At 36.5% G+C, this 22762-nt stretch overlaps 1 protein-coding gene and 1 non-coding gene across 2 annotated transcripts; one reads left to right on the plus strand and one right to left on the minus strand.

The window, feature by feature from the left end:
- The first annotated feature begins 13177 nt into the window (after positions 1–13177).
- Positions 13178–13284, plus strand: LOC127116314 (small nucleolar RNA R71). The gene has a single exon (XR_007801267.1). It is a non-coding gene; the product is annotated as a small nucleolar RNA R71 (small nucleolar RNA).
- A 7325-nt stretch (positions 13285–20609) lies between these two features.
- LOC127105179 (protein C2-DOMAIN ABA-RELATED 4) lies at positions 20610–22111 on the minus strand. The gene is made up of 3 exons (XM_051042370.1): positions 21816–22111; positions 21232–21327; positions 20610–21105 (listed from the first exon to the last, which is right to left on the minus strand). The coding sequence occupies exons 1-3, from the start codon at positions 21978–21980 to the stop codon at positions 20815–20817; spliced, it is 552 nt and encodes a 183-aa protein (XP_050898327.1). The 5' UTR covers positions 21981–22111; the 3' UTR covers positions 20610–20814.
- Between the last annotated feature and the right edge of the window lie 651 nt (positions 22112–22762).

Consider the following 22762-nt stretch of genomic DNA (forward strand, 5'->3'; position numbering starts at 1 on the left):
TTGAAAGATCATGGATCCGTTGGAGCAAAGTCATATTGCATTGGGACGAGATGTGGACTCGGTGAAAAATCAGCTAGACCAACTTGTGGAAGCTATGATAGTTTCATCAAAAAAGGAAGACATCCTCAACACTGGCAATCGTTGGAATGATTTGTTTCTATTTTTGCATTTGTAGTTTCTTTGTTGTTAAAAGTTGATTGTGTTTAAACATTGTTGTTTTTAATGGTAATATTGATGAAGTAATGATGCATGTTTTGAATTAATTATCTCGCATTCGCTCATTTTTCTTCTCTTATATCAAAAACAAAAATACATCAGTGTTTCTCCCATTCACTTTTCTTTATCATAACCTTTGTTTTAGTAATGATTTGAGGGAGGATGATGTAAACAAGTTACCCATAATTGCTGACTATATGCTTTCAGATAAAATTCTGCTGATGATGTACAGGCATTGTTTCAAATTCCCAAACACTGGAGAGATAAGGAGTTAATCCCTAGTCAACCACTTCGAGCCTGAAGTAGGAGTTTCTTTGGGATCTAAAAAAACCTTACATTAAACCTGGGGCAGGGTAGTGTTCAGTTAAACTTACTATGCATTCAAATCACAAGATGAAATATCCAGTATGTGGGATCAACTACATGACATTCTTCGCACACATCCTAAAGTGTCGAAGGAACCTTGAAAAATCAAAATGTTATGACGGTTGTTCTTCAATGACCAATGACTTGGCAGTCACATTCTAAAAAAGGGAATCAATAAAAAGCCCGCTAAGTCGATACCCCAAAAGGAGACTTAGGCAAAAACCGGGGCAATCCCGATGGACTAAAGCTTCAAAAAGCGGTCCATGCAAAAGTTAGGGATCAAAACAAAAATCAAAGGAGGTCACGAAAATCCTCAACAAAATAAAAACAAGATTTAGTGACCACCATATCAAGAATCAAAGGGTCACCAATATCCATGAAGAGCAAAATAAAGTGTATGTCATTTCAAGAGATCTTACACCTGCAAACTCTCTTAAAAGTTGAATGTGTATGGCGAATTAACTAAGCATAGGACTGGAGTTTATCAAGAAGAAGGGTGGGTACAGAAACAATTTTGAGCCTCATATCCTTTGTTTCGATAACCGTGAACCAAGCCACGTTACAACCCTTAAAAGACCTAATTGAAGTAGGGTTTATTCCGAAAGCATACTACATCAAGGTTGCGTAAACTGACTCCTAAAAATTTGCTAATCTTTTACTTTGGTACAATCTTCTGCTTGTATCCTTCGCATTGTTATTTCATCATTGAGTTTGGATTAAAATGGTTCACTCGTCACACATTATCACATCATTCAAATAAATTCTTTTCAAAACTTGCATGAGTATCGCATTAAAATTACCATTTCTGAACAAGCAATTTTAACTGCAAGTCAGTTCTAAACGTCAGGGAAATTCCAACAATAAGGAACAATTAGAGGAACTTGGACATTCGTTGGTGCTAACCCGAATCAAGACTACCCCATAACCCACGAATCAGGTGCATGCCACCTAAACATCAGTTGATCATAGGAAGATTACTCCAAGAATTGGTCAGTCTTAAACAGTCTCCAACATCTGTTAATAAATGTGCAAATCATTACAACATCTGTTAATAAATGACAAGACCCCATAGATTTTTAAAAAAGTCGAAAAATGGTAATTTACATGGAAAAGAGATACATTGAATACAATGATCATTAATCATTCTACCGCCTTCAATATCGATTATGCTCTTGGCTTTGGTTGAAGATGAATTAGAAACCAACATTGAGCTCAAGAAAGACTTCAAGACTGAAGATCAACAGGATGCAGTTACTTGCCATAATCCCTAATTTTTACATAAATTGCCCCAAGATGGGGTACTCAATTTATCGGGAAATTTTTTCTGTTTTATGTCTCTAACTCTTGCCTGGATCGCCCTTTCGGGTTTTCAATCCACCGAGACACTCATTTTTGCCTAAGTCGCCCTTTCGAGTTTTCAACTTAACGAGCTGATCTTTTCTTTTTAGGTGAAGTATTTCTTGACTGCATCAGCATTCACAGGACGAGTGAACTCTTCACCATCCATAGTTGTAAGAATCAAAGCACCGCCTGAAAAGGATCTCTTAACAGCGTATGGGCCTTCATAATTAGGAGTCCATTTTCCGCTAGAATCTGGTTTCAAAGATAGAATCTTCTTGAGCACAAGGTCACCTTCTCTGAACACACGAGGTATGACCTTCTTATCAAATGCTTTCTTCATTCTCTACTGATACAACTGATCATGACACATGGAAGTTAATCTCTTCTCTTAAATCAAATTCAGATGGTCATACCTGGTCTAACACTATTCAGCTTCAGTCAACTTGGCTTCCACCATCACACGCAATAATGGGATCTCAACCTCTACCGGGAGCACAACTTCCATGCCATAAACAAGTGAGAAAGGGGTTGCCCCTGTTGAAGTGTGGATGCATGTACAATACCCATGTAAAGAAAATGGGAGCATCTCATGCCAATCCTTATACGTTACAACCATCTTCTGAATGGTCTTCTTGATGTTTTTGTTCGCAGCTTCAACAACCCCATTCATCTTGGGTCTGTATGGAGAAGAATTATGGTGTGCAATCTTGAAGTCTTTACAAAGAGATTCCACCATATTATTATTCAAGTTAGAACCATTATCAATAATGATCTTACTTGGCACACCAGTTCTTCCCTATCTACAAATTTGCACATAGGTCCAAACATGATTCTTTCCTTCAAATGCTCATCTTCCTTTAATTTTCCCAATTCTTGCTCCAAAACATCAATTGATTTGAGGAGAATCTTATGAATAATGGTCTCCCAACTAGAGAGCATTGAACATTCAACTACATCTTCCTCTGGATATCGCAAAGCACTCAACACGTTGAACACAACTTGTTGTCCATTAACTCTCATTGTTAGCTCTCTTTTTCCACATCTATTAATGTTCTTCCTGTGGCAAGGAATGGTCTTCCTAACAGAATAGGAGTATCCTCATCAGCATTGAAATCAATTATGATGAAATTAGTGAGAAACACGAATTTGTCAACCCTCACTAGTACATCTTCAATTTTCCCTTGTGGATAGCAGATGCTCCTGTCAACCAATTGAAGTGTGATGGTTATTGGTCTAGCAGCACCTATACCCATCTTCTTAAATATATATAAGGGAATCCAATTTATACTTTCATTAAGGTTGCATAGAGCCCTGCCACAGAATGACTCTCCAATATAGCATGGATTCTAAAAACTGCCAGGATCCTTCAGGTTCGGTGAAAGTGTTCCTTGCATAAACTGACTACATTCTTGTGTTAAAGCAACAGTAGAAAATTCACCTACTTTATTTCTTTTGGTGAGCACATCCTTTATGAAGTTGGCATAGTTCGGAATTTGTTGTATAGCTTCAATCAAAGGAATATTGATGTGCAGTTGCTTCAGAATCTCCATGAATTTACCAAACTGTTGTTCTTATTTTTCTTTCCTAATCCTTTGAGGAAAATGTGGTGGTGGTATTTCTTGTAAAATCCTTGGTGTCTTGTCAAATTCAGATATGACTCCTTCCTGCTTTTCTGAACCAGAAATCATGCCCTCATTGCTTCTCTTGTCACCATTTCCTCTTTGTTCCTCTGAGATCGGTTCCTCAGTGGACTCTTTTTTTGGACTGTTGTCCTGTGGTGTCAGTTATCCACTTGACTATTGACTTGTTGATCCTTCATATTCTTTACCATTTCTTAGTTTGATAACTTTGCAAGTTTCAATACTCTTTGCTCCTGAGGTAGTGGCAGAGGATTCAGTAGAGCTGGGAAGAGTTCCCTTATTTCTAGAACTAAGGGCAGTAGCAATTTGCCCTACTTGATTCTCAAGGTTTTTAATACTTTCTCCTTGTGTTTGAAACTGAGTTTTTGCCTCTTGAATGAAAGATTTTAGAATATTCTCCAACTGATTATTTCCTTAATTTGAAGGAGAATGGCGATCCAAAACGCAGCGGAAATTAAAATTTTCTCCTTTAGTGATCCTTACGCATGGGCATGATCAGTGATAGAATAGTTACCTCTTGTGACGATTGAAACCTTTGATGCAGATATACAGAGCGATCACGAACGTTGAACGAAGACAACGCCTCTACTCAGTCCACACGAACGGATTCCTTCAATCTCAATGCTAGCTACTACGAATGAAGGCTTTGAGTGAGAGAGAGAGAGAGAGAGAGAGAGAGAATGAAAATGCAACCGCAAAAAATGCTTCTGCTTAAGGGTTCTATTTATAGAACCACTTGTGTGGGCTTCAAGCTAAAAAGCCCACTTAAGTGTAAGTGGCCCATATTTTATAATATGCCAAAATCACTTAAGTGTGTGGTACCTTACCATATTCCGTATTCTACTTAAGTACACCGTACCTTACGATGTTCTACAATTCACTTAAGTGCACCGTACGTTACGTTGTTCCTTAGTTACTCTATCTCTCATCAATCCGTCCTTTGTGTTCGACCCTGTTGGTTTTTGCGGCATTGGCAATTATATTAAATCACATATTTAACATAATAAACAGTGAGCGGTGTCTAGCAACACATCACTGCTACCCAAGACACGAAAATGTCATGTGATCTGACAAATCCTTCTGTGATAATACTTATGTGTATAATTATCCTTTTGCCCTTATGTATATATTGAACGCAAGGCATAGACTGTGTCATCCTTGTCCAGTTCAATATTGGGCCCATAGACATTTATCCTGTTACGCAGGATGGGCAAATTCCATCTAGGTCACGCATGTTCCTTAGCATGCTTCGTGGAGTACCCATCAACTGTCTTTATGGTCATCCAGTTATGGATAACGTTTGATCAGCAATAAAGCACTCGACTCTACATCTAGGGTCCATAGTGGTTTCAGGTCGAAGGGTGGTATACACCATTATTACCATGAGAATAACTTATGACACTTTGCATAACATTCTATATAGTATTCTCTTAGCGGGTCAATCCAGTATAAATATCACTCTTAATATTCATACCTATGTTTAAGACTTGATAACTCCCTATCCATGATCCATGAGATGTGATCATTAGTCTATATATATATAATAGGCTTAATGCTTTAATGTTATCCCACTTCACAATAAAGCTCGACTACGGATACTTTAAGAATAGTGTCCTTATGTTTAATGTGATCTCATGATTAAGTCATACTTGATACATTAAGTCAAACCATTTTTAGGCCTTTGTGCCTTTCAAACCTAATTTTTGTTAAAAACAAAGCATCCACTTCGAAATTTATATCACGAACTACGAGGTTTTGATCCCTCATTTTTATGTTGGTACGTAGGCACAAGTCTGAAGGTCTTGTCAAACATAAAAATATAGTTAATGAATTCTTTTCTCATCCCCCCATTCTATTTATTTGTAAACATCATTTTTGTACAAAATACATATGCACACAAGAAAGGGCTCCCTAGGAGTACGTAGGACACTTTGGGGCTAACACCTTCCCTTTGTATAACCAACCCCCTTACATGTAATCTTTGGCATTTTATTAGTTTTGATTTGAAAACTTCTTATTTTATGGGTTTTGTTCGTACTTTTCCCTTCTTCCTTGGAAACAATAAAAGCGCGGTGGCGACTCTTGTTATTTGATGTCTTGCTTATCCATAGCTTGATGATCATGAATTTACCGCTGCACATATATGCATAAGATGATGAAATGTGAAGTATCCCTTGAAATATTTGATCAATTGGTGAAGAAACTTGTTGAAAAAGTCAAACAAGATACCCAGATGAATTAGGGTTTCCAAGGCAAACAAACTTCAAACTCTTGATGATTTCTTGATCAAAATAACAAATGAAGATCATGGGGATTCATATATGATACTTAGAGCCATAGTAAACCATTTCTTGATTGAGATCCTTGCATTGAGAGTCTCAAACCCTAGATATGTTCTTGATCGATCAAAGGTGAGCATGTGCGCACTACCTACAAAAGAGTTAGACTATACAATGACATATTTTTGGTTACTAAATAAAGAAAAACAAAGTATGATACAATCACATGGTGCTTGGTGATCTATCCCAATGCAAACCCAATTAATGAGGGGTAAGGAGGATGCCAAGGTGTGATCCCAATGCATATGATGAGAATAGCATGAGGGATCTTATGGTCAAAATTGGGGTCTTACAGCTGCCCCTATTTAAGGACGTTCTAGCTGAGGAGATGAAGGTTAAAATCTTCGCATCGACTTAGTAGAATAGACTTAAATAACAACATATAGGAACAAATTTTGGCCCCTAAGAGACCTCATGATGCATATGATATGAATGTTAAAATAATCTTTGTGGGGAGAATGTTTCCACAAAGGAAAAGAATCCGGAGAGACCGAAAGTCCGCAGGAGTATAATGCATTCCGTTAGGAAAACTCACTGGGGAGACAGAGACTCTGGGGAATAAAAGGGTCGTGCGTAGGCCAGGCTACGACTTCAAAAGTGTTGGGGGGACTCGAGGGATTCCATGAAAATAAATCAATGGAAAGACTCAGCCGGGGGAAAAAAGGAACATCGGCAGAGGAGACTGGTATATCAGAATAAAGCTGAAATACTCGAAACAAGCAGGAAATGGTGATTTCACTGAGGGAATACGCGCTCAGACTCAACTGGGGAAGAAATGATCTTCAACACAGGAGTAACAGAAATGTATTATCCATTACCGGTTACTGGGTAAGGAGATAACATAATCTGTCAGAGAGGACATTCGTTACCGGTTGGGGTAAACATATCAAGGATGACTCGTTGAGGGCAAAAGGAGGTGTATTCACCGCTGGGAAAAATCCAAAATAGGGTTTACATCTACCGGCTACTGGGCAGAAGACCAGCAAAGAAAGAGAACATCCTTCACTGATTAAAGTGAATATATCAAGGATAGACTCAAAGGGGAAGAATATTTGTCATCAGTTAAGATGAACATATCAAGGATAGACTTACCTGGGGATATTAGGAAGAGTATCTGTTACTGGTTAGGGTAAACATATCAAGGATAAACTGCCTGAAAAAGTAGGAATTATATCTAGCGGTTACTGGATAGAATACCGGAAAGAGAATATCCATCATCGGTTAAGATGAACATATCAAGGATAAACTCCGAGGGGAGAAATAGGAATTACATCTACCAATTACTAGATAGAATACAGAAAAGAGAATATATATCATCGGTTAAGATGAACATATCAAGGATAGACTCCATGAAAGGGGAAACAGGGTTTACAACTACCGATTATTGGGCAGAAGACCGCAAAGAAAGAGAACAAAATAGGGATTACAACTACCTTTTTGCTGGGTAGAATACCAAAATAAGAATATCCGTCATCGGCTAAGATGAACATATCAATGATAGACTCAGAAGGGAAAGAATATTCGTCATTGGTTAAGATGAACATATCAAGGATAAACTTCCTGGGAGACATAAAAACGAATCCACGGGGGAGATAAAGGTTACTTTTGCCGGATACTGGGGCAAATGTGAAATACTTGCAAATTGAGGAGAATATTACCATTTACTGGGCAATAGACTCTCAGGGGACCAAAAGCATCTATCTAGGTAAGATCTAGAAAGAAACAGTCAATCAAAGACTCAACCCAATAAGGATATAACTCAGGGAGAGTGATTCCATCCAGATAATCAACTGGGGAGGAAACTGAAATAATGATCATCCACGAGGAAATATCTCAGTAGGGAATGAGAAAGGTTAAATTATTTCTGCTTAAGGGGGATGACACTCTATAATTGAAAGAGGACAGACAAACCAAATCTGCATGGGGGAAAAAGGATACCACCGTAGCAGAGGATCAGAGAAATAATGGATTACAAAGTGCATTATTAATGCAATGATGAAATTTATTAATGTATATATATATATATATATATATATATATATATATGATTATGCTGACAAAATGATCACGAAGGATACAAATGTCACTGGACTGCATCACAAATACAATACTCATCCAATCCTCAAAGCAGAGAAACATCTACTGGAGAGAAAAAGTTGCGAAGGATGAACGGGAACCATCAACCTCAAAGGCTCAACCCTGGCTGGGGAAAAGGAAAAGATTTTCCGAAAATCTGCACCATCAACTCAGCGGGGAATTTTAGGTCAATACCATATCAAATGGGAGACAACCTTGCAGAGGATCGAAAATACTGATCAAGAATCAGGGCTAACAGGGGTCACGGAAAACTCTGCTGGAAACTTGAGGGGAAACAAAATTGATGAATCTATGCAACGTGCTGCGATAAAGCGCCTACAACTCAAGGGAGGAAATTACGAACTCAGCTGGGGAAACCAACAAAACTCGGCTGGATATGTTGAAATGTTGTTGGGGAAGGGGCATAAATCACACCAACTGCTTGGGGATAAAACCAACAATGCTTCACATTTTAGGGCTTACCTGTTCTCAGACCGCTGTGGATATTCCTTTAAATGAAATTGATTGCTCTTTTAAAAGTAATTGCTTTAATTATTTAAGAAAACATGATTTAAAACTTTTAATCTCAAAATGAGCACAATAAAAATTTAATTCTATTTGGCTGAATAAATAAGAGTGGAAACAAGTGGATAAAAAGCTCAACTTTATTTAATAGAATGGTAGTCTATAAATGACAAGACCCCATAGATTTTTAAAAAAGTCGAAAAATGGTAATTTACATGGAAAAGAGATACATTGAATACAATGATCATTAATGATTCTACCGCCTTCAATATCCACTATGCTCTTGGCTTTGGTTGAAGATGAATTAGAAACCAACATAGTGATCAAGAAAGTCTTCAAGACCGAAGATCAACAGGATGCAGTTACTTGCCATAATCCCTAATTTTTGCATAAATTGCCCCAAGATTGGGTACTCAATTTATCGGGAATTTTTTTCTGTTTTATGTCTCTAACTCTTGCCTGGATCACCCTTTCGGGTTTTCAATCCACCGAGACACTCATTTTTGCCTAAGTCGCCCTTTCGAGTTTTCAACTTAGCGAGTTGTTCTTTTCTTTTTAGGCGAAGTATTTCTTGACTGCATCACCATTCACACGACGAGTGAACTCTTCACCATCCATAGTTGTAAGAATCAAAGCACCGCCTGAAAAGGATCTCTTAACAGCGTATGGGCCTTCATAATTAGGAGTCCATTTTCCCCTAGAATCTGGTTTCAAAGATAGAATCTTCTTGAGCACAAGGTCACCTTCTCTGAACACACGAGGTATGACCTTCTTATCAAATGCTTTCTTCATTCTCTGCTGATACAACTGACCATGACACATGGCAGTTAATCTCTTCTCTATAATCAAATTCAGATGGTCATACCTGGTCTAACACTATTCAGCTTCAGTCAACTTAGCTTCCATTATCACACGTAATGATGGGATCTCAACCTCTACCGGGAGCACAGCTTCCATGCCATAAACAAGAGAGAAAGGGGTTGCCCCTGTTGAAGTGTGGATGGATTTAGGATACCCATGCAAAGCAAATGGGAGCATCTCATGCTAATCCTTATACGTTACAACCATCTTCTTAATGATATTCTTGATGTTTTTATTCACAAATTCAACAACCCCATTCATCTTGGGTCTGTAGGGAGAAGAATTATGGTGTGCAATCTTGAAGTCTTTGCAAAGAGCTTCCACCATATTATTATTCAAGTTAGATCCATTATCAATAATGATCTTACTTGGCACACCAGTTCTTCTCTATCTACAAATTTGCACATAGGTCCAGACATGATTCCTTCCTTCAAATGCTCATCTTCCTTTAATTTTCCCAATTCTTGCTCCAAAACATCAATTGATTTGAGGAGAATCTTATGAATAATGGTCTCCCAACTAGAGAGCATTGAACATTCAACTACATCTTCCTCTGGATATCGCAAAGCACTCAACACGTTGAACACTACTTGTTGTCCATTAACTCTCATTGTTAGCTCTCTTTTTCCACATCTATTAATGTTCTTCCTGTGGCAAGGAATGGTCTTCCTAATAGAATAGGAGTATCCTCATCAGCATTGAAATCAATTATGATGAAATTAGTGGGAAACACTAATTTGTCAACCCTCACTAGTACATCTTCAATTCTCCCTTGTGGATAGTAGATGCTCCTGTCAACCAATTGAAGTGTGATGGTTATTGGTCTAGCAACACCTATACCCATATTCTTAAATATATATATATATATATATATATATATAATGGAATCCAATTTATACTTTCATTAAGGTTGCATAGAGCCCTGCCACAGAATAACTCTCCAATATAGCATGGAATCTAAAAACTGCCAGGATCCTTCAGGTTCGGTGAAAGTGTTCCTTGCATAAACTGACTACATTCTTGTGTTAAAGCAACAGTAGAAAATTCACCTACTCTATTTCTTTTGGTGAGCACATCCTTTATGAAGTTGGAGTAGTTCGGAATTTGTTGTATAGCTTCAATCAAAGGAATATTGATGTGCAGTTGCTTCAGAATCTCCATGAATTTACGAAACTGTTGTTCTTATTTTTATTTCCTAATCCTTTGAGGAAAATGTGGTGGTGGTATTTCTTGTAAAATCCTTGGTGTCTTGTCAAATTCAGATATGACTCCTTCCTGCTTTTCTGAACCAGAAATCATGCCCTCATTGCTTCTCTTGTCACCATTTCCTCTTTGTTCCTCTGAGATCGGTTCCTCAGTGGACTCTTTTTTTGGATTGGTGTCCTGTGGTGTCAGTTATCCACTTGACTATTGACTTGTTGATCCTTCACATTCTTTACCATTTCTTAATTTGATAACTTTGCAAGTTTCAATACTCTTTGCTTCTGAGGTAGTGGCAGAGGATTCAGTAGAGCTGGGAAGAGTTCCCTTATTTCTAGAACTAAGGGCAGTAGCAATTTGCCCTACTTGATTCTCAAGGTTTTTAATACTTTCTCCTTGTGTTTGAAACTTAGTTTTTGCCTCTTGAATGAAAGATTTTAGAATATTCTCCAACTGGTTATTTCCTTGATTTGAAGGAGAATGGCGATCCAAAACGCAATGGAAATTAAAATTTTCTCCTTTAGTGATCCTTACGGATGGGCATGATCAGTGATAGAATAGTTACCTCTTGTGACGATTGAAACCTTTGATGCAGATCTACGGAGCGATCACGAACGTTGAACGATGACAACGCCTCTACTCAGTCCACACGAATGGATTCCTTCAATCTCAGTGCTAGCTGCTACGAATGAAGGCTTTGAGTGTGTGTGTGTGTGTGTGTGTGTGTGAGAGAGAGAGAGAGAGAGAACGAAAATGCAACCCCAAAAAATGCTTCTGCACAAGGGTTCTATTTATAGAACCACTTGTGTGGGCTTCAAGCTAAAATGCCCATTTAAGTGTAAGGTGCCCATATTTTATAATATGCCAAAATCACTTAAGCGTGTGGTACCTTACCATATTTCGTATTCTACTTAAGTACACCGTACCTTACGATGTTCTACAATTCACTTAAGTGCATCGTACCTTACGGTGTTCTTTAGTTACTCTATCTCTCATCAATTCGTCCTTTGTGTGTGACCCTGTTGGTTTTCGCGGCATTGGCAATTATATTAAATCACATATTTAACATAACAAACAGTGAGCGGTATCTAGCAACACATCACTGTTACCCAAGACACGATAATGTCATGTGATCTGACAAATCCTTCAGTGATAATACTTATGTGTACAATTACCCTTTTGCCCTTATGTCTATATTGATCACAGGGCATAGACCGTGTCATCCTTGTCCAGTTCAATATTGGGCCCATAGACATTTATCCTGTTACGCAGGATGGGCAAATTCCATCTAGGTCACTCATATCCCTTAGCATGCTTCGTGGAGTACCCATCAACTGTCTTTATGGTCATCCAGTTACGGATAACGTTTGATCAGCAATAAAGCACTCGACTCTACATCTAGGGTCTATAGTGGTTTCAGGTCGAAGGGTGGTATACACCATTATTACCATGAGAATAACTTATGACACTTTGCATAACATTCTATATAGTATTCTCATAGCGGGTCAGTCCAGTATAAATATTACTCTTAATATTCATACCTATGTTTAAGACTTGATAACTCCTTATCCATGATCCATGAGATGTGATCATCAGTCTATATACATAATAGTCTTAATTCTTTAATGTTATCCCACTTCACAATAAAGCTCGACTACGGATACTTTAAGAATAGTGTCCTTATGTTTAATGTGACCTCATGATTAAGTCATACTTGATACATTAAACGGACTAGCTATTCTAGGGACTTTATTAAACAAACATAATAAAGAAAAAGCCTTTTATTATTAATAAATAATTCGATACAAGTACCAAAAGTATTGGCCTCTATGGCTTACACCAACACCTGAGGTAGTGGCAGAGGATTCAGTAGAGCTGGGAAGAGTTCCCTTATTTCTAGAACTAAGGGCAGTAGCAATTCGCCTTACTTGATTCTCAAGGTTTTTAATACTTTCTCCTGGTGTTTGAAACTGAGTTTTTTCCTCTTGAATGAAAGATTTTAGAATATTCTCCAACTGGTTATTTCCTTGATTTGAAGGATAGTTTTGTGCGGAATAACTAGGAGGGACTTGTGGTGCTTGAGTGTGTTGTTTCGCTTGGGGTTTGTTGAGTTGAATTTCAGTGTTACTCTATGAAAAATTAGGATGATTACGCCAGCCTTGATTGTATGTGTTGTTGTAGGGGTTGTTGTACTTGTTATTGCCAACATAGTTAGCAGACACAGGGTTTGATGAACATTCTTCAAATAAGTGTGTTCCTTCATAGTACACACAGGAAACTGATGTCGCGTCAATAACCTCCTTGATTGGTTCAGGTTTGGCTACTTCAGGGGTAGTCATCATATTCTTCATCATCTGATGGATTTGGGTTATTTCAATAATAAGAGCTTTAGATTCATAAACTTCATGAACACCAACAAGTTTCTTTGATGTTTGACTTCCTTCAGCCCTTGTAACATGCCATTGGTAAGTTTTGGTCGTGATGCTCTCTATCAACTTGTATCCTTCTTCATAAGATTTGGACAACAAAGCTCCACCACTGGAGGCATCTAACATGTTTCTTGAAGATGGAACCAACCCATTGTAAAATGTTTTAAGATGTATACAAATAGGTATCCCGTGGTGAGGACATTGTCTAAGGAACTCCTTGAATCTTTCCCATGCATAAAACAACGACTCATCCTCTCCTTGTCTGACTGAAGTGATTTCATTTCTCATCCTTTCATTTTTATAGGAGGAAAATACTTGGACAAATAATTCTCAACCAAAGTATTCCAAGTATCAATGGAATTGGGCTCTAAGGAATTTAACCAAATATTGACTCTATCCCTTATAGAATATGGAAAGAGCCTTAACTTGAATGTGGCATCTGTTACGCCTGGAATTTTGAAATTGTTGGCCACCTCCAGAAATTGTCTCAAGTGAAGATGAGGATCTTCATTAACAGATCTAGAATACTTCACAATAGCTTGCAGCATCTGAAACATCATAGGCTTGAATTCAAATTGAGCAGTAGTTATCTCAGGCCTAATGATTCCAGTATGCATGGTGATGGGATCAAAGACTGCATAGTCTCTGATGTTGTGTGCCTCATCATTAGCTATGCAAATGATGTCGGGTTCAACCATGATTGTGTCTTATGGTACCCACTCTTGTAATTATCGAGCTTCAAGAATAAAATTTCCTTCTTTTGGTTGTTGCGTAGCACATATCAATCTCATTCGTATTCAGAATGCTCTTTCATGTTCAGGATCTTCTCTGTATTCTAGGGATAACAATTTGCGCATGCAGATGCTCTACACATGTCGTGAAACCAGAGTACAGGAAACAATAAAAATATCAAATGCTATTTTCAAACAAAAATAATCATTACAGTAGTTTATAATACTTTTTGCACTCTCTGACATCAGCGCCAAAAATTTGTCGCGATTGAAAACGGTTATAGGTGTCACATGCAAGTATACACGTAAGTTTTAATTGCGACAAGTGATAATAATAACTATATCATACCCATATGAAGTGGAAGAGATTTAGATTGAACTTTTGTAAGTATTCTTTTTTAAAACTAACATGAGCAGAGTAACAAACAATATTTGGAAAACACGAGTTTAGATTATCCACAACACAGGACTCAATGCAGTAAAGTGAAGGTTTTATTAAATCAAGAGAGTGAATGTTGAGCTATGATCCATTAATATGCATAGTATCCAAAAAAATTATATGATGAGAAGTGTCATGCCTCAAAAGGTCAAAACGTGTTCTTTATGTGTATCTCTACAACATCAAAACATGCATTAATAGGTCAAGGGAAAAAATCTCCAAGTCTCACTTATAACCCTAAAATACATTTGATTTATATTCTGAAAGTCCTTTATGGTTATAGCTTATTATCTCTAAGCAATATAATTAAGTGAATATCTTTATCCTACTTATTTTAACCACTTTTGTTATGAAATCCACTTGTTGTTGGATCTCTCACAACAACAAGCTTTTATCTTTTTCTAAGTTGATCATTCAAAGAAAAAAATTTATAGCATAAAAAACATAACAAAATAATACACTAACATCACATCATTTTAACATAAAGACAATATTATATTAACTTCACATTGCCCAATAAACAAGGGTTTAGCTCATGGTGAGCTTAGTACAAACTACTGAACTGAAATTGACAGGGAACATACTTAAACAAAAGATGGAAAAGAATGACAACCTATAGTAACTTGGAGATCTCTTGTGTTGGATAAACAACAAATGAAGACTCTAGTTGTGCCAGCTCATGGTAATAAGTACAGGAATGGTAAGAAGAAGAACTCTCTCTTTTCTCATAAAACCTTGCACTAAATTTTCTTAAATTACTACTAAGACTATTGAACTTCTGTGTGTGGAACTTGAACTCGTACTTGGACTTGTTTTTTTTCTTCAGTTCCTAAGGTCATATTTTATAGGCACAAGTGTGGATGTGAAAGATGGAAGGCCTCGGATCATGAGCTTTTGATACAAACAAGATTCAACCCATATTTCAAATCAGCATATTCCATTTTTTCCTCCATTCTTCGTGAACAAGCAATCAGGTACAGACAGTAGTGGGAGACAAAACGTCTTGCACGGGCTATGGTAGTAGAAGGTGCATAGGTTCAGGCGGCGTTGCGTCTATGTGCAGGGAGCGCACTTTGCAGTGGTGGTCCCCACCGTACCATATCTTTGTCTTCTTGTGCAATTGATCTTATCCATTTGGTTAGATATTTCTTCCAAGCACAAATCTACCACGCACACCCTAGAAATATGCATTTCTTATGCTCTTGGCCATTCTCTTCTTATGAGCTTCAACAAGCTTTCCATTTTCTTTTTCAGCTCTCTCTTCCAAACTATGTCTAGACCAATCATGCCTCGACTTGCCTTAAACTGCCTTGAAATTCAGTAACAAACACATGAAAACTACAAAATGAGCACCTATTGTGCTCCAAGAAAAATAGGCTAAAAACACTAAAACTTAACAAATAATCATTAAAATTATCACATAAACATAAATGAAATGGGATAATAACAACACACTAAAAGTGGATTATCAAAGGTTCCTCGAAGTATTTCTTCTTTATTTGCCTTTTGACCTTTTTGTAAGTCATCCATGTATTTTGCATGGAGGAGATCTTACTGAGACAAATTACCTTTTGTGAGTTCTTTTGTTGCCTTTTGAATGAAATCATTTCTCATTACTTACCTTTTGTAAGCCCCTTCTTGCCTTTTGCACGAGAAGGTTACCCTTGTCAGAACTTTGCATCTTAACTTGTTTTGAAATACTTGATGTAGGTTTGGTGAGTCTCGGGGTTGGGTAGCCATATTTCGAGAACTTTATCCTTGTTGTTGTGCCTGAGGGATATCAGGAGGTTTTCATGCCTACTGCAAGGTCCTCATCTGACAGAGCGTATCAAATCCCAATTCCTGTCTGGCAAATCCTTTCAAAGCTCAGGTTCCACCTGACAAAACATCTTCAAAAAATTTATTTTCCTTTTACAAGAATTGGTGATCTTTCTTCAAGCACTTACCTTTTGTGAGCCCCTCCCCCCTTGCCTTTTGCAAGTTTTCCCTGCCTTTTGCACCCGAAAAAGTTTTTTGGGTGTCAACTTGCCTTTTGTGAGTCTTTTCATCACCTTTTGCACGAAATCATGTTTCCTCACTTACCTTTTGTAAGTCCTCGTTACCTTTTGCGTGAGAAAGTCGTCTTTATCAAAGCTTTGTATCTTGGGTACTGTATAAGGGATTGGACGAATGACTTACTCCCTTCTCGATTATTTTGAAGACACCTGACAAACGTTTGGCAAGTCCAAAGTAATTGCCACACTTCTAGAACTTCATCTCCTCTGTTGTGCGTGTGAGTTACCATGATGTTCTCTTGCCTTTTGTAAAGTTTCCTATGCCTTTTGCATGAGGATTATTACCTCTTTCTCATTTTCATTTTGCAAGTTTCCCCTGCCTTTTGCATGGAAGTTCTTTTTTGACTTACCTTTTGTAACCCCCCCCCCTTTTTTTCCTTTTGCATATGGATTAGCATCCCCAACTGATTTCCTTTTTCAAAGTCCTCTCGGCCTTTTGTACGAGGATTTCAATTCCCAAAACTGCTTACCTTTTGTAATTTCCCTCTTCCTTTTGCATGGGAAATCTCATGTCATCTACTTGTTGTAGGTCCCTTTTTCCTTTTGCAAAAGAAAGTTACCTCACCCTGTACTTGCCTTTTGCAAGCCCTCTCCGCCTTTTCCGCGAGGAATGCCTTTCATTACCTTTTACATGAGGGATCACATCTTATTTTCACTTACTCTTCATAAACCTCCCTGGAATTTCGCTAAGAAATTATCCTTGCCTTTTCCAGGAAAACACAAGTTCGTTCTGCATTTCTTCTTAACCTTTTGGTAAGAAGTTCTCATTATCTTTTGTATGAGAAGTGAAAACCCCATCATTTCTTCTTAGTCTTTCGTTAAGAAGTTCTCACTGCCTTTTGCATGAGAAGCTTCCACCTTTCTTCTTAGTCTTTTGCTAAGGAGTTGTCAATACCTTTTGTTTGAGAATTTCACCTCCAACTGTCTTCTTAACCTTTTGTTGAGGAGTTTCTCATCGCCTTTTGCGTGAGAAATCATATCCACATTCATGTGTCTTATTAACCTTTTGTTAATAATTTTCTCATTACCTTTTGCGTGCGAAGTCATAATCACCCTCCAGCTTTCTTCTTAACCTTTTGCTGAGAAGTTTCTCATCGCCTTTTGCGTGAGAAATCCTATTCACCTCCATGCCCCTTCTTAATCTTTTGTTAAGAAGTTTCTCATTACCTTTTGTATGAGAAATCCATTCCAACTTTCTTCTTAACCTTTTGTTGAGAAGTTTCTCATCGCCTTTTGTATGAGAAATCATATTCATCTTCATGCACCTTCTTAGCCTTTTGCTAAGGAGTTCTCATTACCGTTTGTATGAGAACTTAAATTCCCATCAGACCTTTTGTCGAGGAGTTCTCACTATCTTTTGTATAAGGATTTCACTCCTAGTTATACCTTAACCTTTTGTTAAGGAACTTCTCATTATCTTTTGTATAATAAATCCACTTTTAGCTTTATCCCTTAACCTTTTGTTAAGGAGCTCCTCATCACCTTTTGTGTGAGAAATCTATCCATCTTTCTTCATGACCTTTTGTTAAGAAGTTCCTAATATCTTTTTCTATGGAGTTGTCGCTACCTTTTTCGCAAGAAAACCATATCCCCAGCGAAGTCTTCCTTCACCCTCATCTTTCTTCTTGGCCTTTTGATAAGATTTTCTTATATGCCTTTCGCATGAGGAAATATCATATCCCTTTATTTGCCTTTTGCAAGTTCCCTCTACCTTTTGTAGCAGGAAATCCAATCATTTCCCAGTCAAGTCATTTGCCTTTTACAAGACGTCTCTCTGCCTTCTGCAAAAGATCTTTTTACCTCTATATCCTTTGTTACTTGCCTTTCACAAACACATGATTTTCTTACCTTCGTGGAATCCTGCAGGAATATTTCAATCACTGGTACATGCCAAAGCTTGTTAGTGGAGGCAGAAGAAAGAAAAAGGAGAAAAAAAAGGGGGGAAAATGAGAAAGACAGAGAAAGAAAATATCAGTCATACACTGCATACATGGCATAGTTCATACATCATGCATGTCTAACATCTCTTTACAGCAGACCCATACTCCCCACGGACATCTCGGCTAATCCCTAACAGATAACCATATACATAAGCCTATACACCATTCGTTAAAAAAATTCCCAGTAATACCCTTACCTCACATTTCATTCATTTCATTTATCCCCTGTGGGAAAATTTCTTGGCTATTTTGGTATTTAATCCACTCCTATCTCGAATGTTTGAAAGTCGTTTCTATTCATACCTTCGGGTCCGAGAAGATTAAATAGGGGAAGTTGTCATACCCCAAAATTTTCCATCCCCTTTTCATGTTCATCTAACCTTTTGATTTAAAATTCATTTGCATTCATGAACATCCATATCATCTAGTGTACTAACAGCATCATAGATTTAAAGGGTTGAGGTTGATCTTACTTAACAATGAGCTAGGGTTTGCTTGAGGATCAAGCCCTAGGAGTTGTGATGCTACATTCATTGTGGAGAGCCCATTATGGTAATCAAATGTGCAAAACCCTAATTGACATATGCTTTAGGCCTTAAAGGTTTCATCTTGGTGTTTATTCAATGTTAAACCCTAATTCTTGATCTTGAGGTTTATGGATCTTGCGGTTTACTTTGAGGGGTATGAAAACCCTAGTTTGGATCATGGCATTAATGATTTGTTACTCACTTGATTTGAGGCTTTGGTTATTGTTTGACTTAGAGTTTTGACCTAGCTAAACCCTAGTCCCTTGTGCATTGTGATTGGCCTAGAGGCATGCTTACATTCATATTTCATTACATATTATCATTGGTCACATTTGATCTAAGTCACTTCATCCATTGTCTTTTGGTCATCATCTGGCCTAAGTTTCATTCATTGGTTCCCTAATGTGTCAAGGTGCATTTTAATGTCATTGGTCCAAGTTTCACTATTTATTTTGGTCAAATCCTGTCATGATCATTAGGTTTCACTATCATTCATTCATTTAAGACATTTGTTTCATTTGGTTGAATTTAATTTAATTTGTCAATTGAATTCTATTGGTTCATTAGAACATGATTTGACAAAAGAAACCCATTTCATTCACTAGTCACATAGTTCACACATTGCATTGAGAAATTACAACATTACATCATGTTTTACATAAGTTGACTGTTGATCAACTGTTGACTTTTTGGTCAACCAGTTGACCAAAGTTAACTTATCATTCCATCATCCCTTAATCCCTAATGGTCTTGTTCTTTACTATCCAATAATCTTTATCACTCCTCTATCTCGATTTCTAACTTCATTTTGTTCAAGGACTTTGTATGTTAGTTCGCCTCATAGAGCTCCAAACATTAAGGAGGTTATATGGTCGCCTCCTTCAAAGGGATGGTTCAAGTGTATATGTGACATAGCGTTTAACCCTGATACCAACATGCGTGGTTGTGGAGGCATATTTAGGAACTTTTGTGGCGATTTTTTATTAGCTTTCGCAGAAAACTTGTCCACAAGCTCTTCTGTGTTTGCAGAATTTTTAACGGTTTTATCAGCTATTGATTTGGCTAAAGACTGTCGTTGTAGCAAGCTTTGGATCGAAATTGATTGCATCATGCTTGTCAAAGCTTCCTCCAACCGTAGTTTGGTTCCCCGGGGCTTAAGAAATAGGTGGGTTGATAGTAGTCACCCCTCTAACATCTCTAACTTACTCATTACGCATATATACGGGAAATAAATCTCGTGCGCAATGTTATTTGCAAATATAGGTCTCAGCGCCAATTACAAAGTGATTTATGACTCAATCCCTATTGAGATTAGACATGATTTTGTAAAGAATAAGTTAGATATATATTTTGTAAAAAATAAGTTAGATACATATTTCTTTCGCTTGTCTTAATTTTGTTGGAATTCATTTTCCGATTTTAGTTGTAACATCTTCCCCTTTTTAATACATTGCCTTATTATAAATAAATAAAAAACATCACATCTAACTTTTTTAAATGTGTTTGAAATCTTTCCAAAAAAAATGTCTAAAATGTGTCAAAAATGAAGAAAAAAACATGTTTTTTACATTTATTTATTATTTAAGTTGTACAAAAGTACGTCGTATAAATGTAATAGAGGTGTCGGACACCAATTTAAAAAATGCTTATGAAAAAAAAAGTACAGACACAGCTTTTTTTTAGCATAAAATTCACTCGGATTTTTTAATACATTCAGAATTATTATGACAAATGAATATTCCTCATAATTTTTACACACCCTTTCAAAACTATTAGTGTGACAAATTATGCTATCTATTAGTCGAAAAAATAGGAACAGTTCCTATAGCACAACACCTAAGTCTTATCCAATCTATACAAATTCAGATAGCAATCTCTCGAGGACAGAATCAAACGATATGAATTTCTAAACTTGAAAAATGAAATTTCTGAACTGTACTAAATACATTATAAACTGGATACAAATATAAGACTTGATGAATAAGTTCAAGTTCATTTTGTTACTAAACTCTTACATAAAACCAAACTATAATAGTACTTCACAAAGTTGAATGTATAATTCACCTTTTATATGTATATATAAATCTATATATATAAAGTTGCTCAAAAACAAACATCTGATATATAAAATCATAAACCTTTAGAACCAGGAAGATCAATCCAGTGCAAACTGATTTCAACTTCACCACATTCCACATTTTGCAATCTAAGAATCATATCTTGGATAATCTTTCCACTGTTATAATAGATACGGCTCTCCTCAGTAAGGCAGTTGTGCTTACTTGGTTGAATTCGTTTGAGTATGGTGCCGTTTGAAAGGCCGGTTACGTCCATCCTCAGGGCTTCTATATAAGAAGAGAAGTCAAATTCCGCGTCTCCCATTTTGTCATCCTTGCTAAAAGTGTCATGATCATACACAGTCTGCACAATTTAAAAAGAATACAATTTGTTCAAATTCCGCTATGCTAAAGTACTACTACAATGCGCCGCTATTTGGCAACATAACAGAATGAGTAATCAATACGGCGCCGCAATTAACTTACTTACCAATGAAACTATGTGATTAGGATCTATAACAGAAAGAGTAAGATCTTCATTCCACTCAGGATTAACATCCCTTTTAATCACACGAGTCTTAAGTTTCTGAAAATCAAAATTAATATTATGATAGTGCAGCATATAGTAATTACAACAAGAAAACAAGACAATATCTAGCTATATACTGGGATAAAAATATTGCATTTAAAACCCTTCAATAACCAAAACCTGTTATATAATCAAAATCATCAATTCAATCATGCATAGAATTAGAAATTAACAAAATTTCATACACAACTGTCAATTCCGGTATCAACAAAACAAAAGAAGGACGCCTGATTCAAATCATTCAATTCTTCACAATTGAGAAATTAGGTTTAAAAAAATTAAAAAGGGGAAGAAAGAAGAATTTGTTAAAAATTATTTTTTTTTTACAATAGAAACAAAATTGAGTATATATAAAAGTAAGAAATGAAAAGGGGTAGGTTGATTTCAACATTAAGAAAGTGGGTCAATAAATCTAAGAAAAAAGATTGAATTTTTAATTATGATGATGATGAAATTGAAGAAGAAGAAAGTTAAGGAGTAATTACCTGATTATACATCTTGATGACAAGATAAGGATCGCTGCTACGAACATCACGAACAGCAAGATTGACGCCACGTTTGATACGAACCCTCAAAAGACCTAACAGATTCTCCATCAGAGATTTTGGAACAGATGCTGCTGCTGCTGATGCTGCGGCTGATTCATCCATTTTTTCTTCTTCTTCTTTTTCCCTTTTATTCTTAATCTTGATCTTAATTAATTGTTATTATTATAATACAAATGACTTTTATTATTCTTAATTTTGTTATTATTGTATTAAATGGAAAATGGATGAGCAAAATTTTCCTTTTCTGAAACGTGAGGAGCGTGAAAAAGATGGTTGTGGTGGTGGGTCCCACCGACAAAGGGATTGTTGTCTGTTAGTACTATGAAAAAAGGGAATCTGTGTTCTTGGTTTGTTGGTTGTATGAGATGAAAAAAGAACAGAACAAAATAAATATGTGTGTTTTTGGTGTTATTAATGTTGGGTTAGGTTGTGTCTGTCTATCACCAGTTGTTATCTATAGACGGTTAGAATTATTGGATATGAAATGGGAGGGTTACCAAACAATGTGCTCCTCTATATTTTGTTTCCTTACAACCTAAATATTACTCTTTCCATTTTAAATTATATAAATTAAAAAACGTAATTAATTTTATATAAAAACATTATATAAGTTTATTTTTTTATTAATAATATTAAGATATTAAAATTTGAAAATAAAATATTAATAATAAAAGAGTATATAATAGTAATAACTTACTCCCCCTCTCTCATAAAAAAATGTCTTATTTTAACCATTCATGATTTTTAAGGAAATGATTGAATGGATTGATATTGATGATAAAACTAATCCTATTTACTAGAATATCTGTGGTGATTGTAGTTAAAATAGTAGTTGGATAAAGTGAAAGTTAATAAATAGGGATATGATAGTGAAAAAATAATAA

This window comes from Lathyrus oleraceus, chromosome 1, assembly GCF_024323335.1.
Source record: "Lathyrus oleraceus cultivar Zhongwan6 chromosome 1, CAAS_Psat_ZW6_1.0, whole genome shotgun sequence".
In the NCBI taxonomy this organism is placed as follows: domain Eukaryota; kingdom Viridiplantae; phylum Streptophyta; class Magnoliopsida; order Fabales; family Fabaceae; genus Lathyrus; species Lathyrus oleraceus.

Excerpts from the sequence above, each read along its gene's own strand:
- LOC127105179 (XM_051042370.1), bottom strand. The coding sequence starts at position 21,980 with ATGGATGAATCAGCCGCAGCATCAGCAGCAGCAGCATCTGTTCCAAAA. Across the intron at positions 21,328-21,815 it reads TCATCAAGATGTATAATCAG|AAACTTAAGACTCGTGTGAT; the intron begins GTAATTACTCCT and ends TTTGATTTTCAG. Across the intron at positions 21,106-21,231 it reads CTAATCACATAGTTTCATTG|ACTGTGTATGATCATGACAC; the intron begins GTAAGTAAGTTA and ends TAAATTGTGCAG.